The 16,097-nt window shown below is 54.3% G+C and overlaps 1 protein-coding gene across 3 annotated transcripts in view; it reads right to left on the minus strand.

The window, feature by feature from the left end:
• Window positions 1–8,588, minus strand: part of ADAMTS14 (ADAM metallopeptidase with thrombospondin type 1 motif 14) — a 38,707-nt gene extending 30,119 nt beyond the window's left edge. For all 3 annotated transcript variants that reach the window (XM_063339540.1, XM_063339539.1, XM_063339541.1), the window contains exons 1-3: window positions 8,466–8,588; window positions 7,653–8,062; window positions 351–507 (exon numbers count right to left, since the gene is read on the minus strand). In XM_063339540.1, coding sequence (XP_063195610.1) covers window positions 351–507; window positions 7,653–8,062; window positions 8,466–8,538 — 640 coding nt within the window. In that variant the 5' untranslated portion in view covers window positions 8,539–8,588. The remainder of the gene's footprint in view (window positions 1–350; window positions 508–7,652; window positions 8,063–8,465) is intronic.
• Between the last annotated feature and the right edge of the window lie 7,509 nt (window positions 8,589–16,097).

Genomic DNA, 16,097 nt, shown 5'->3' on the forward strand with positions numbered 1-16,097 from the left:
CCTCCTGACCACTCACGAGTCCCAGCTCTGCTTCCCATCCCAAGGCCGATGTGATGATCCGTGGGCCTGATCGCACCCATCTAGGAAATCCTTCCTCTTCAAAGAGGAAGACTAGCTCGTGTGTAACTCATCCAACCTTGATCAAATTCAGAAGAATTTCAAAGTTCCTGGCAAAAACCCAGCATGCTGTTTCCTTTCTTCTTGCTGGTGACCCAACTGGCAGTTGGATCATAGGGCTAAAGCCATAGGGCAAGACATGATCCAGAGGGCAAGTGGAAAGAGAAATCTTTCCCCCCCAGGAAATAGTGATTATCAATTGCTGGGAAAGACTAGATTTGAGGAGTCCTTACCTTCGGGGTGGAGGTCCTGGCGGGGCTCGATGCCATCCTGCCGGATGGCCGACCGGCGGTAGACCACGTGCGCCCTCCCGTGCTCCTCCATCTCCTGCTGCCCCCTCTCCAGGGGCTCGATGAAGAACTCGTTGCTGTCAGTCCGAATCAGGCCAGCCTGGACTCCACAAAGAAATAAAGAAAAAAGGGAGGAAAAAAGGGTGTGTTTTTATATATGCATTTGTGTACGTACACACTCCATATACTCATTGATGACTGATGAGTATATGCAAGGGGATAAGCATCCCAAATAAAACAGGTGTCCCGTTGCTTCTCCACGGCACTGGGATGGATCCATTACCACGTTCACATATGTTGACCCTTAATTTCTCCAGTAGGTGGAAAAAAAAATAAAAATAAAAAAGGTGAGAAAACCAACCGAACAGAAAAAAAACTGGCCACGGATCAAGTTATGTCTTTATATGGCTAGGAAATTCCATTCCTTCTCATCAGACATGAGTTCTTCTGCCGAACCCTGTGCACCGGGGACACAGGCTGCATGGGCTCCCACGCCACCTCGCCTCCCTCCATCCTCCCTATCCTCATCCTCGCCCCCGTCCCCGCGGTGCTGGGGAGGAAATCAGCCGTTTCAGCAACACCACTAACTGCAGACACAGCGAGAAGGAAAACCATCATCTTTGCCCCGTCAAGTGCTCGGGAATTAACGCCGGGGAATCCCTTTGGAGGAGAAGCTGGAAAGCGTTACGGCTCCACCTCCCAAACGCGGGGAGGATGAATGAGAGGGCAAAGATGGTTGGAAATGTCGTCCTGGCTACTAGCCTGCTCCTAATTAACACCAAGCTTCCCACCAAATCCCCCCTGACATCAGCCCCAAGCGCTCATACCCCGCAGCGCCGGCCGGCTCGGACCTCGAGCAAGCAAAAGGATCGCCCGGATTTGGCTTCCATCCCATGGGCAGCCCCTCCCCGAGCCCGGCATTTATTCACAGCTCCCTCCATCACGCAGACACACGCTCCTTCCTCCGGCGCTGCTGTTGAATAGATGCCCGGAAAACGCAGGCAGAACATACGGATCCGTTCTTACAGCAAAACCTTCAACGGCATCTACCTACTGGAGTCCTCATCAGGGCTGGGGTATTGGAACTGTTTCCATCAAATAAAATAAAATGTATTTATATATTTTTTGCACAGAGCGGCACGAAGACGTGAGCCGGGCTCTGTAAACAGCCAGGCGAAGCTGGGGCTCTTCCAAGCCCGCCTGGGTCATTGGATCCCCTTCGCATTCACGTACCGTTGCATTCATCCTGGCATCAGCCAACCTGGCTCTGTCAGACTTCATCAAATTTCCTGCTCCACTTGGGTTTTATTAGCTGCTTAACTCCTCTGGAAAGCAGGTTTTTGGCTGGTTTTGTTTTCCCTCCTTCCCAAGGAATCTAAGTACAGGCAGTTGTGCTAAGATCAACTTGCCTGACACACGTATCTCAGGTCCTTCCCGCAGGAGACGTTCAGGTCACCGGGGCAGGACCTCTGTGGCCAGGGCTTGTCCCACTACCACCCAGCAAGGAGAAGATGACCACAGCCAGGTTCAACCAAGAGTCTGGAGCCCCAGGCAAGGTAGTGGTGATGAGGCAGAGATCAAGCCAGGGAGTCAACCCACAGGTCAGGCCCAGTGGTGGTTGGGCAAGTCCATGCCGTTGCTCTTTATTATATGATAAGAGAAGGTGGGCATCCATTGCTTAGCGCAAAAAAGAGTAGCTACAAAGGGCACAACGCTGGGCATCTGACACAGGCATCGCCAACACGCTTGGATTTCATAGGCATGAATGGCCCTGATGATTTCCCACCAACTAACGTGCTTCCAGCTTGCGCATAGTTACAAATTTGGGCTGGAGGGCCACTCCTCGCTACCCAAAATCAGCCAGCGCAGTACCCCTGCCAGCATCCTATGGCATCTTCTACCCAGCATCTTCTACCCAGCAGCAGAAGGAGAAGCGGGACACCACTACCCCCTCACAGCCCTGCCACGGGGCACTTCACCCGGGACGAGGCACCCCAAAGCCGGTTTATGGGTTTACGGTGAACAGCTGGGACTTGCTGAGTCAGGTGGCCAGAGGAAAGCCACGCCGCCGCGCCAGGGCAAGGCTGGATTAAAACATGAAAGAGCCTTGTCCCGAGCCACAGCCCCCTTGGGCTAGTGCTGCTCTACCCATCTCATGACCGATTATGTACGGCTCAAGAAATAATGCGGCCCAGACTTTCCCGCCCGTGCTTTCTCCCAAAGGCGGGATGCAAACACACCGCCCACTCCAGCCACGACCCATCGCGTACCACGAGGACTTGCGCGCGCAACCGATCAGCCTAAGAAACGAAACGGAAACCACAGCGGGCATATCTTGGTGTTTGCAAAAATAATTAAAAAAAATAATAATTTAAAAGAACAAAAACAAAACAAAACCAACCCAAAAACACCACTGCAAGAGGCATGCACGAACCTGCTCGGTCTTAAAAAAAGGAGCAGCTCGGGTTGTATTTCAGCATGTCGGGAGGGTTGTAACTGCGGGGAGGCAGCAAAAGCAGCCAGACGCCACCCGAAAAGCCCCATTGAGCTTTCCCTGGGCTCTCGCCAAGAGATCAACCCCATCCTCAACGATCAATTTGCCACGGGCTTCCCACCCCCCAATTCTGTTTGATTTAATAACAGCAAATCAAATGAAACCCGGCAAGGTAGGACTGTCGCTACTGGTATTTCTAACGCAGGATGCTGTCTGCAGCTCCCGCTGAAGGGAATTCCCAAACGAGAAAATAAACGGCCCTTTGAAGATAATTCCAGTGGAAAGAGGGAAAATACACCTTTTTTTTCTTTTTTGTTTTTTTCTTTTAAGTAAAACATCAAACTCACTTCTGCCAGCTCGCAGAGGGTGAAGTCTCTTTTCCAGCTCTCCAGGCTATGGGAGAGAGAGGAACTGGTCCCAGTGGTCTGGTGCCAACCTCCCTAAGGGGGGATCCCCCCCACCCCGGGTAAGTGACTCCTTCATCACCGCTGGGTAAAAAGCTCCAACTCCCACAGGAATTCAGGAAATTCTGACACTTCGGTGCAGCTGAAAACGTGGAAAAACGAATAAACCCGCTGCACTCAGCCAGAGAAGCAAGCAGCGCCGAGGAGGGGGAAACCCAGCTGCGTGCCTAGGATATATTTTTCCTACCCAATTCACACGTCATCTGGACAAAAAGTCCCAGAAAGCCAGGCTGTGCGAAGGCAGGCACCGTCGCAAGCCACCGCTCCCTTTTCATCCAGAGATTGTCCCGTGAGGACATCGTGGGGAAGGGGGGTTGATCCATGGAGGGATGCACCTGCCCCACACGGACCTGGACCACAACCTGGCAGCAGCAGGGCACGGGTGGCACCAGGGCATGGTCTGGAGATGCTCCATCGCAACTTTGGAACCTCTCTGCCCATAGCTGAGGCTTTCCAACCCATCTAACCCAACGCTTCGCGCACCTCTACTGCTTTTCCCCCGGCTCCTGGTGCCGGGGGCAAGAGATTTTGGGGATGTCCACAGACCTGGAGTTGCTCCATCAGGGCTTCACCGGGCCACCCAAGCCAGGATGTAGCTCCTGGTGGGGGTGAGGGCATGGAGACACGCTCAGCCCTAACTGATTAATTATGTTTTCAGCCCAAACAGGGCCGGGTTTTCACCTCACTGCCAAAAGTCAGGATTATCGCATGGGAAAAAAAGCCCTCACACCCAAGTAAAAACCAAAGCTGAGGATGGTGGGATCTACGTGACCAAAGAGACACCTCACCCTCTGGGCATTGAAACCAGCACCTTTTTTTCCTTCCCGAAATTAACCCTACTGTTCAGGAGCCGCAGGGAAAACCCTGGAAGATGAAGCAATACTTTTTTTGCACTGGGGCATCATTATGGGGACTGTTTCTCCCTTCGATCCCTGTTAATTACCGCTCCTGAGGGCTTTTGTGCCCTGCTTATCTGCTGCCACCCATCTGAAGCAAGCCAGGGTGACAGGGAGGGAAAACGCCGGCTCTACGGTTTGTGGCACGTTGGCCTTTGGGGCAAGTAACCCCCCAAAAAAGGGGTTAATTTGGGGAGGGGAAAAAAAATCAGCCACGGCAAGCAAGTAATGGTTCTTCACCCATCTCTGCAATGAGGAAAGCGCGAAGGAAGGAAGCGAGGTCGACCGCACGCTGCGAAAGCCAGCGTGGAAAGATGGGATGCCTTCACGCCCCGCCAGGGGAGACGGCGGCCTAAGTTAGGGATGTGGTGGCTGGGATCAGCTTTGAAATGATGTTACGGACCACAGCACCTTCCCACCCTGGTACGAGACGCCCTTGCAAAAAAAACAAAAAAAACAAAAAAAAACCCAAACAAACAAACAAAAAAAAACCAAAAAAAAAAACCCCAAAAAGGCCAGATTTTCACGCGTGGATGCCTGCAGCCAATAACAGTTGCGGAAGGTGCCACACTTTTGGCATCTGTGGAAAAAAAAAATTAAAAAAAAAAATCAGCTCACTTACATGGCTAAATATGGATTTCGGAAAGACTTAATTTGTACTCTCTCTTTTCAAGAAAAGGGTTTGGCTTTTTTCCCCCCTTGTTATTTATAATCTCGGTCTCCCTTTATACACAGCGTAATCCTTTTGTGCAGGCAGCCGTCGTCCCCAGCATCCCAGAACGCTTCCTCCGACCAGAAAACCAGCGGCCAAGCCTGGTCCTGCGCCTCCCACGCACCCTAAACTGGCATGCCAAAGCCACCATTCCCCTTTTGAAGCCCGGGGATAGCTTCCAGCGAAAGTGCACGGCAATTCCAAGGTACGTGCGTGTCAACGAGCTAAAAGGCTCCCTACAGCCAGTGCTCCCCACGTTGGGTCAGTCCGTATCTAGCACGACGTTACGGACAGTCCTGACCACGTACATCCCTCCCAGATGCTCTGCTGGGTGACGCTGGAGGTACAGCGTGGTCATAAACAGCACCCTCCCACCCCATCTGCCCCTCTCACCGCCTTTCAGGTCTGGTTCTTGCTCCATTTTGCTAAATCAAGCTATTTTCACTGCCTTATTTTTTTTTTTTTTGGGGGGGGTCCTCTTGTTGCCACAGCTCCTGCAACGGGGACGGAGGAGACAGAAGCTGAGCAGATGAATGAGCAGACAAAAGCCGTCAGACTAACTGAAGCCAGAGGAGCACACAGCAACCTACACCAGCCAGAAAAAGAAAAACCACCCCATGAGAGAGAGAACCCAACTGCTACGTTGGCCGTATCACAAAATCCTCTTGACCGGGGGAGGCTTTGTCCTCCTGACCTCTTCCCCCAGCCCGCCGTCGCCCACATCTGCTTTGCCGGATGATGGGAAATTGCTGCTGGAGGCCAAGGGCATTTATTTGTTGGCCACGGAGCAATAAATACATCGCAGGAAGAAAAAAAAAAAAAAAAAAAGGAGAAAAAAAAAAAAAAAAAAAACAGAGCTGGGGTTTTTCCCCCCCCCCCTAGTGCTGCTGGAGCTCTACGTGAAGAAACGAAACATCTGCGAGACGACACATCATCAACCACAACACTGAGAGGGCTCATCCTGGGGGAGAAGCCACTTCTTCCTTTACACGGGCTTACAAGGGTGGGTTTGGGGGTACCACGGATGGCAAGAGACAGCGGTGGCTGCACAAATCCACGCGCAAAAGCATCCTGCAGTACAAGCTACATCCTAAACCAGCGTCGCTGCTACGACCCGTGGCCAAGGGACGGCTGGAAGATAGGCAAAAATAATGACAACCCCCCCGGCCTGAGAAGGCACGCAAGGGGCTGGGATGGGAGAACTCGGGGATAAAGCCTAGGAAAGCCTGGAAAAGACAAAATAAAGCCTATTTGAGATGGAGCCCAAGAGGAGGGTGGGCTCCGGGGAAGAGAAACCCCCTAAGACCATCCTTGGTGGGACACGGACCCAGCGGCCGCCCGCTTCCAGCATCCCTTCGCTCGTGATGCCAATGGGAATCGTACCTACAACGCGACCTGCACACTGGGGAAAAAAAAAACAGCTTTTCATTCCAGACGCTTTGCCGGAGTGATAGGAAATACCTTTAAAGCTTTCGAGCCTGCCCAAATCCCCCAATCCCAGCCCGACCCATGTCCTGGAGAAAGTGCTGCAAATTCACGGCTTCACCCCGTTCCAAACAAGATGCTTCAAAAGGTGTGGATTATGTGCTAAAATTGTTGGCAAAAAAAAAAAAAAAGAAAAGAAAAATAAAATATACTGCTATACGTAGGTGGAAAATGTATTTCTAGCTGTGCCGCTCTATCATTTCTGCTCGCATAGTAACACCAGGCGCTGTATAAAAAGAAAGGAATGCCAAATTGTTTGCACTAGCAGCCAAAATTGGCTAAGGAATTCCCAGAATAAAACAACTGAAAAAGAAACAGAGAGAGAGAGATATATTAAAAAAAAGGGGGCAAAATAAGGCATTTATTCCAACCCAGGAGTAACGTTAAGTGGTACCAGGAGAAAACAGCAAATGCTGGCACCTAAAACAAGAATCAAATTGGCTCGAAGGAAATTTGAAGGGCGATGGGCCAAAAGTATAAAAATAATAAGACGCGATTCCTCAAGCCTGTCCAAGGTAGGAAACCCACCGGTAGACCAGACGTCGGGGCCAAGGAGGGAAAAGAGCCATTTAAGTAATTAAAGCGCTGCAGCGGTAAGTTACCGATGCTGAACTGCGCCCGCCCTGCACTCAAGCAAGCCCAAAGGCTCTGCGGACACCAGCTGTTAGAGAAAAAGAAGAGGTTCTCCCCCAAAACGATGCTGAGCGGGAGCAAGACCACATGCTAGCAGTGATTTCGGGAGACGCTCGAGCTCACCCAGCTTCATCGAAGAGGTGGGAAACGCAGAGAAAAAATTCCTGAAGCAGCCCCAAGGTAAAACAGGGGTGAGCTGGGATGCGGCAGCATCACCGGCAGCGTGGGTACCCGTCCCAGAGGCAGGGCCAAGCCCGCGGGCATAACGGCACCTGACATGGCCCAGCTCGTGGCAGGAAGCAGCCCAGACACGGGACAGGCAATTTTTTTAACCCTTTTAAATAAAAATAGCGGAGGGATGGAGCACTCACACGTGTAGCGCCCTGCCCTGCTTACGCCACCAGCCACGTGGGGAAAGGGGACCCACAGCAGCCAGCTGGGAGATGTACACCTAAAGCATCACCAAAAAAAAAACAGGTTCCAAGACGCCGTCATCCACCTCTTAAGAGAAAACCATCCCGAAACAGCGCACGCAAACCGCCCCACCGGCCTCCAGCTTACCAGTCCGTCGCAGTTGCTGATGGCCACGGCGGCACCGGGCATACCGGAGATGTCACCGGTGAAGAGGCAGCGCTGTTGGAGGGGTTCCCGGAAAAGCACCTCAAAATCCTCCTGCCATTCAGCCACGGCGCCCGGCGGCACCAGACGCCGGTTGGGCCTCAGCCGGAGGTGCAGCTCCTTCCCGAAAACTGTGACATTGAAGTAGAGCAAGCGGCGCTGGGGGGACTCATCCAGGGGGCTGCGGGGCACGCGGCGGCGGCGGCGGTGGTGGTGGACTGGGGGACAGGTGGCTTGGCCGGTGCCCACCGCCGCCTCGCCGGACACCACGTGCGAGAGGAAGCGACCCCGGCAATCGGCGCTGAAGGGCACGATCACACCATACTCGCTGAGTTTGCCGGCCAGGAGGAGCTCTGCGGAGACAAGGCAGAGGGAAGGCGATGGGCGCCAGGCATCCCGCTCCGGGTGGCGGGATTTTGGTGGCCAACCCAACGCCGGGTGGCCTTTGGCGAGCCCCGCCAAGCCCAGCAACCCCTTTATCCCCACCCCCCACCACCCCTTTCCCCGAATCCCTCTCTCCGCTTTGTAGTTTTAACCGGGCGCGTCAAACGTAGCAGAAGAAACTCGGGCTGACGTGCCCGGAGCACGCCAACTATTTCCCACCCGGCCTCCATCTCCCCCCTCAATTTCCCATCGAAACCAACACCCCCACCCCCGCCGCCTCCCAACCCTCCTCCTTTTCTCCCCATCCTCGGGGGTGCGACCACCTGTGGGAACACACACGCACCCTCCCTCCCCTCGCCACGGGGGCCGTACCTGGGGCGCTGCCGGCGGCCAGGCAGCCGTGGAGGGGGACGAGGCAGGAGAGGACCAGCCGCAGATAATCCATTTGGGGCCGGCGGGACGCGGCGCGGCGGCGCGGGCGGGATGCGGGGCGGGATGCGGGGGGGGGGGACGGGGGGGGGACGGGCACCTCCCACCTCCCTCCCGCCTCCCCCCGCCGCCGACAGGCACCGGGCACCGGGGGACGGAGCCGGAGCCGCTCCCGCCGCCTCCGGGGCGGGGGGCGGAGGGGGGGGAACCGGGGGCGGAACGGGACCGGGCGGCGCCGCGCTGCGCGCCCGCGGCTCCCCGTGCGCGGCGTGGGGCGGGCCGGGGGCAGGGTCTGCGAGAAGGGGGTGGGAATTAGGGGGGGGGTTTCTTTGGGGTTTTTTTTTTTTTCGGTTGTGGTTGGTTTGGGGTTGGTTTGGGGTTGTTTTTTAATTTTTTTTTCCCGTTTTTTCTTTAATTTTAAATTTTTTTTCCCCATTTAGTTTTCCGTATTAAAAATTTAAAAAAAAAAAAAAAGTTCTCGGGTGGCGTTTGGATGGTTGTTTTCTTGGAGATTTAAAAAAAAAAAAAAATTTAAAAAAAAAAAAAAGCCTTTTCGGGCAGCCCTCCCGCCCGGCCCCTGCCCTGCCCGAACAAAGGGAGCCCCCGAACACACCCGGAGCCCCCCCGCAAGCTCTCCCCTTTCCCTGGGGTTCTCCCCAAAACCCACCGTGAGCGGGACCATAGAGAAAGCGCCAAGTCATCTCCCAGCGCTAAAACTGTAGGTAAACATCCTGTCCAGAACCATCTGGGATGATTTATTGTCTTCCCCCCCACACCCTCACTCCTCCCCTCCGTTTTTAGGAAGGGATGTGATGGGAGAAGGCGCTTGCGCCAGAGCAGCGCCTTGTTTCTGGAGGCCGCGTATCCGGCTCTCCGAGGGTGACCACCACTTGGGTTTTCCAAAGGGAATCGCTGAAGCTTTGTGTCTGGGAGCCCCAGAGTTTGGTACGTGCTGTCCATCACCCAGCTCCTCACTACCATCCTTAGCAGGGGCAAATAAATAAGGTAGTCCACCCCACAAAAAAATAAACAGAATGTTTATTATATAAACAAATCCATAATAAACAAATCCATAATAAACAAATCCAACGCCACAGTAAAGGGGCTTCTCCCACCACTTATTTTCATCGCAGAAGATGCCCAGCATGTGAACGCTTAAAGCCCGAGACAGCGGATGGGTGGCCACCAGAGCATCTCTCAGCACCTCTTGCCCAAACCTCGCCTCCACCGACGCAGAGGAACACGCCTCCTGGTGCTGTTTGCATTTGCTGGGTCCAGCTATTTTTTTTTTTCTTCTAAATCTGGTTCTGGACAGGGCTCTAAGGCCAGCTGCAGGGAGGGGGCTGTGCTGTGACACTGGTAGTACCAGTTGTGCTGATTGCTCGTGGATCATACTTACCTGGGGCCTCAGGAGCAGTTTGGCTTACACTCGGCGATGGCAAAGCCTGTCCTAGGAGGCAATCCCTGCCTTGAAGACCTCGTCATCCAAGCTGCCCCAGCAGCCAGAGCGCAATGGGGAAGGCCAGCGGGGAAAACAACGTGCCAGACTGTGAACTTCGCATCAGCTCTAGCGTTAGGCTTATCATTTTGAATGTCCTCAGTAGGACCTCAGTTGGAGCTCTGCTGCCAGCCCAGCAGCAGGGCGATGCCAGGAGCAGCAGGAGAGGAGCACCCTTTGAGAAGAGCCACCTTTGGGAAGCCCTGCTTACCTCCACTGTTGATGCGGGTGGCTGGGGAGGGGGCTGCTGGGCGCCGGAGGAAGGATCCACACGTGGGGACGGGGAACCCCTTGGAGATGTTTGTGGTGCGGCCGTTTCTGGGGGAGCACCAGGGGAAGCCGTACCACAACGCTCTCCAGTCGTGCTGTGCAGAAGGGATGCTGCCAAAGCATCACTCTGCAGCTGCAGGTGAAGGGGAAGAGCTTTACTTTCCAGCTGGGTGATTGGGTTGGGGTTTGGGGGAGACTGGGGTCTCGGTGATCAAAATCCTTCCAAAAAAAACCAAAAAACAAACCCACAAGGTATTTCCAGAAAAAAAAAAGAGATGAATAAACTTACTTCAACCAGAGAAAGCGGGAAACACAGATTTCATTTCCTGATTTAAGTCTTTGCATATGCTTCTGTTGCATAGCGCAATGTATAATTAAACACAAAAAGCGATATGGGAGGATTCTTTGCATGAAAGGTAGAAAAAGAATTTGTGCTCCAAGCATTTTAGTCGATTTAGGCAGATAGGCACCCGCTAGAGCATTAAAGCTGAAACAAGCCCTTGTTATGACTAAATAGATTTATGGCGAAACACGTAATGAAGAGCATACTTTACTTGTGAAGACCAGCTACACAAAACATGGTTTAATTACTTTTTTTTGCAGAGTCAGAAAGCATTTCTTCATCAGCAAGGTCCATGAACTCGACCAGTCCCTCCAGACCATTCACGCTTCCCCGGTGTTACCAAACCATTGGCTTTGGCAGCCTAAATCTGGCTGAACAGCGATGGCCATGGACTGAAACACAATTCCTCCCACATGCCAGCTTCCTAAAGGTTATAAAGGGATAGTTTTCAGTACCAGCCCTATAACCTGCCACCCATGGTGGGAACAAGACCCTTAAGTAGATCTCATGAGCTCCCAGATGTTGAGATGTTAATTAATCACCCTAGCCGGGACATCAGCCCTACCCATTGGTCTCACCTGCCTGAAATGTTAAGCTGATCACCCACAGGTGGATTTTTGTGTTATCTCTACCAATACACCACCGTTTGAAAAGAAAAAGTTGTTCTTTCCAGCCGCCTTCCTCCCAGTTCCCAGCTTTAAAGAGAGGATGGGGAGAATGAAGAAGCAAGGCAAATATGGGCTATTTCTTGCTAGGAGAGATAAACCAAGATCTGCAGCAGTTTAATTTCTTGATAATGAATTCATAATGCAGAGGACAGAAGGTGACTGCTCCGTAGCATCGTTCCACCCGGGGCAGGAGGAGACCCCGGGCGTCCCCGGACACCCCAGGGGGACTTGGCCAAGGCAGCAGGGAGGGTACCCGGACACCCCAGCTCCTTTTCCCCAACAACGCATTCACTCTTGCCCCCCAAAACACCCCGTTTCAGCTGGAGCTGAGGAGAACAACCCCTGCAGCGACTCCTGGCACCTCCGCCCCCCCGTTCCGTCCTGTTCTTTCCTTCCCTGCCTGTCCTTTCCTACCCGTCCTTCCCCTTTGCGTGGGCCCCTCTATTCTCCCCTTTGTCTCCCAGCATAGCCTTTCCCCTCCCGGCCTTTCCCTCTGCCCTGACCCTTCTCCTTGACTTTAGGCTTAACCTTTTCCTTTCCTTTTCTGAGTTCAAATGGAGCCTTTTCCTGTTTTCCCCTCCTCGAATGCTGTTTTATCTCCAGCCTCCGCTCCCTCCATCGTTAAGACACTTTGTAATTCTGCTTTCTCATTCAACAGGCGTTCCTCTCTTCGGCCCTGACATCTGCCAGTGGCATCTTTTCGGGGACATTCCCATTTACGAGGTGACCTCTAGCTCCGGGGAGGAGAAGTTTTTTTTCTTTCCAGCCCCCAGAGAAGAAAGCTGACAGCACCCGCTGCTTTTAAATCCCCAAACCAGATTGTCTTCCCTCCGGGAGATTCCAGCATGTATTCCCAAAGCCTGGTTTTTATCCAGTGGTGCTAAGCTCTGCCCATCCCAGCCGGGCACCACTCAGAGCCAGAGCCCAGGCAATGCACCCCACACCTCCAGGCAGGGTGGTCCCTCCCCACCGGCAGTAGATACGGCTAAAGGCCCTCACATGCAATTAATCCTGAGTTTGAGCGCTGGGAATACCTTCACACCAAGCTGGAAGGATTTATTTTAAAAAAATAAATATATAGTTAATTGGATCTATTTTTTGTGTCTTTACAGGCACTCGTTGTTTTGCTCAGCCGTGCAAACCTCCTGGAGGGGAGGGCACTAGGTCTAATAAAATCATAGCAATCTCCACCAATTACCCAAGCTGGCGTTCCTACCCATAATATCATGAGTTTAGGAACGAGGAGCTGGGATCTACTGGAGCGAGAAGCGAGCGCTGCATTTCCAGCCACCAGTCACCACATTTCTTCTTCCCAGATATTCAAAGCTTCTGGTTGTTGATCCAAAAGGGCTACGAAACCGCCATCCCGGCGCTCGGATTGAGTAACCATCAGTCCCATAGAATCAGGGAATGGTTTGGGTTGGAAGGAACCTTAAAGCCCATCCAGTGCCACCCCCTGCCCTGGGCAGGGACAATGACCAACAGACCAGGCTGCTCCAAGCCCCATCCGCCTGGCCATCCTCACCGGGGGCTGATTTCTGGCAAGAGGGGGCTAAAGTTGGGGCTGGGGGGTGGGGAGGAATAAAAATGAAAAGAAAGAAGGAGGAAAAAGGCATTTCTCCAGCAGGTTGGTTTGTGTTTTTAAAAGCAGCTTCCAAGAAGCAAGCAGGAGCCCTGGGAAAGATGGACTGGCATCCCGGGGCAGATGGACTAGCATCGCAGGGGCGATGGACTAGCATCCTGGGGGCAATGGGCTAGCATCCCTGAGGCGATGGACTAGCATCCCGGCGGAATGGACTAGCATCCCAGGGCAGATGGACTAGCATCCTGGGGCAATGGACTAGTATCCTGGGGGAGGTAGACTAGCATCGCAGGGAAGAGGGACTAATATCCTGAGGGAGATGGACTAGCATCCTTGGGGAGATGGACTAGTGTCCTGAGGGAGATGGACTAGCATTGCAGGGACGACGGACTAGCATCCCCGGGGCAGATGGACTAGAATCCTGGGAGCGATGGACTAGCGTCCTGAGGGAGATGGACTAACATCTTGATGGAGACGGACTAGCATCCTGGGGGCGATGGACTAGCATCCCAGGGGCAACAGACTAACAACATGGGGGAAATGGGCTAGTGTCCTGAGGGAGATGGACTAGCATCCCAGGGGTAATGGCCCAGCGTCCCGGACACAGGGTGGGCAGGGGGGCATGGCCAGGGTTTTTGCCCGCTGTGGGGGGCCATCCACAAGCCCACCGTGCAGAGACCCAGAGCCTCTGCGATCCCACCCCCCACCTTCCAGCTCCCCAAAGCGGAGGGAGGGAAGGGCAAGCGGCAGCAGGCTGGGGGTGAGGGAGCATGAGCTCATCCCTCAGACACGCAGAGCTGCCGGCACGTTACACCAGAAAGCAGTCCCTGCCCCAGCGCTGGGGGCAGGAGGGCAGCCTCGCTCTTGGGGGAGGAAAAAACCCCTGAGCATCTTCCCCTCCCTCTCTAAAGCCCCCACCCCCGGGCAAAAGCAGGGAAAGACATCCCTTTTCCAGGATTTCAGCTCTTTCCGGCGGGGGGACATTTTTAGGAAGGCTGCTGGAAGACCACCAAGGAGGGTGACAAAGGTGCTGTGCTCATCCAGGAGAGGAGGAGGAGGAGGAGGAAGCACAAGCCCCTGCTCTGGGAGGCAGAGAGCTGACAGGCACATCATCTGGTCTCCGGCTGCCCCAAGGCAGGATCATTCCTGGCAGATCTCTCCCTAGTCTGGCGCTTTGAGACCTCCAAAGATGGAGGGAGCCTCCACGAGCCCTCAGGGCATCTATTTTTTGCCCTCTCTTGCTTTCCTTATCTTGGAAAGTTTTTCCACCTCGTTCAGCTGGATGTTTCTTGCAGCTGCTCACGCCCGGGAGTTTTTGTGCCATTTGCTTGGACTTTCTTGCCTTTCCTACAACCCCTTCCCAGCACGAAGATAGCTGCCGTGCCTCTCCGCAGCCTTCTCCGATCTCCTCTGCCCGCCCTGCCGCCATTTGGGCCGGTGCTTTCCCTGTCTGCCCTGCACCCTGAACGAAATCCAATTAGCCTTCCTAATCCTCCCCAAAGACTTCGGGGGATACGACTTGAAGGCTTCTAGGCTTTTCCGCCAGAAGTGCGAAAGCAAAGCCATTTCCGTCTGCCTTGCGCACCCCTCGGGGGTGCCTTACACACCCCTGGGTGTCCCTTGCGCACCAGCACCCGCAACACCCACGCACGAGCCCTCAGAGCCGCAAAACTTTGCTCAGGGAGAATAAAAATGCAAATCTGATGTGTCCTGCCACCAAGCTCCTCCTGCTAATAAGGTATCAAAGATGCCGAGTGCTATTATGAAGCCCAGTGGTGATGGCAGCCACTGGCAACATTCTTCCAGGAGGCCCTCAAAGGCGCTGGCATCGTCACCTCAAAAGGTGAGACTCGGCTGCAGGTGGGAAAACAAGTTCTTCGCGTGGATTTAGCAACCTAGGAAGCAAGTGGCGCGTGATGCCGTGGATTTTTGGGAGGAGTCATGCCCTTTTCCAAGACCTAGAAGGGAGAGGTGCGTGCCCGGGGCAGCCGGGATGGGAAACCGCAGTGCCTCCCTGCGGTGCAAGGTCCTGCCCTCTTCCCATCACCCGCCGCTCTGCAGGCCGTGCCTCTGAAGGCTGCCAGCCTCTTTGCCCCCGCGGGGAGGCCAGCATCCCATGGGCACGTGGCACGGGGCAGCCGGTGGCCCCTGGAAGCAGCTGGCCAGCAAAGAGCAACGTCAAGTTATGGCAGGAAGGTGGGGATAATTCCCATAAATGCACACCCTGCACCGAGATGAGGATGGAGCTCAAACCCTACCGGCGCACGTGTCCTCCTGATGGCACCTGGGCAGCGTTTGCCAGGATCAGAGCCCTGCATCCAGCATCTTTCCCTCATCCCACCTGACCTGCATCACGCTGTACCTCCGAGTATCACTTCCCCGGGAGCCGGGCTCATCCCTACCGCACGTCTCCCAGCAGAGCGCTCCATTACGGCTCCATCTCCAAATTCCTGTGAGATGTTTGCCTTGGCAACCCGGCTGGGTGGTTTTTAGGGGCCGGGAGTGCCCCCCCTCAGCCCCCTGCCCACCCAGGGATGAGGAGGCAGGCTTGGGAAACGAAAGCGTCAGGCTGAAAATGGAATAAATGAGGCAGAACATGGAAGTCGAGGCCGGGCCTGGCTTGACGGGAGACGCTGAACTGCGAGTTAAGGGACGGCGAAACAAGGTCAGCGAGATTTATACCGACAGCTTTGGATGGCTTCCAGCCCCTGCTGTCGGCGGCGAAGGCTTGGAAAAAGAGGAGGGGGGAGGGAAAAGTTACTCTCCTTCTAGGAACCGCGCCGCAAGCTCCGCAGGGAAAGCTCCAAAAAAAACCTGAAAAAACTCCCTTGTTTTCCAATTGTAACGCAAGACGGAGCCCGGCTGCGGCAGACGTTGAGCTGCGGGGTCAGTGGGGCCGCAGAGGAGTTCAGGAGTCCAGCACCACCTCGGTGCCAGCCCCGATGCCTGGGTGAGGGGCTGGAAACCTATTTAACTGCTCCTTCCCAAACACACAGTGCCCACCTGTGGGCTTAGAGCCGCCTGATGGCTATGGCATCCAAAAGAAATATATATACGGCGTATCCCTGGGAGGCAGCCGGCTGTTAAAGCCTCGTCGTGCTGGTGGTGCTGGCTTGGACCACCCTGGGGGTGCAGGATGCTGAGCCCAGCAATGCCCGCATCCCACCACCATCGCTTCGTCTCTGGGGAGACAAGCTATCCCCGCCGAAATATG

Source organism: Chroicocephalus ridibundus, chromosome 6 (genome assembly GCF_963924245.1).
Source record: "Chroicocephalus ridibundus chromosome 6, bChrRid1.1, whole genome shotgun sequence".
Lineage (NCBI taxonomy): Eukaryota > Metazoa > Chordata > Aves > Charadriiformes > Laridae > Chroicocephalus > Chroicocephalus ridibundus.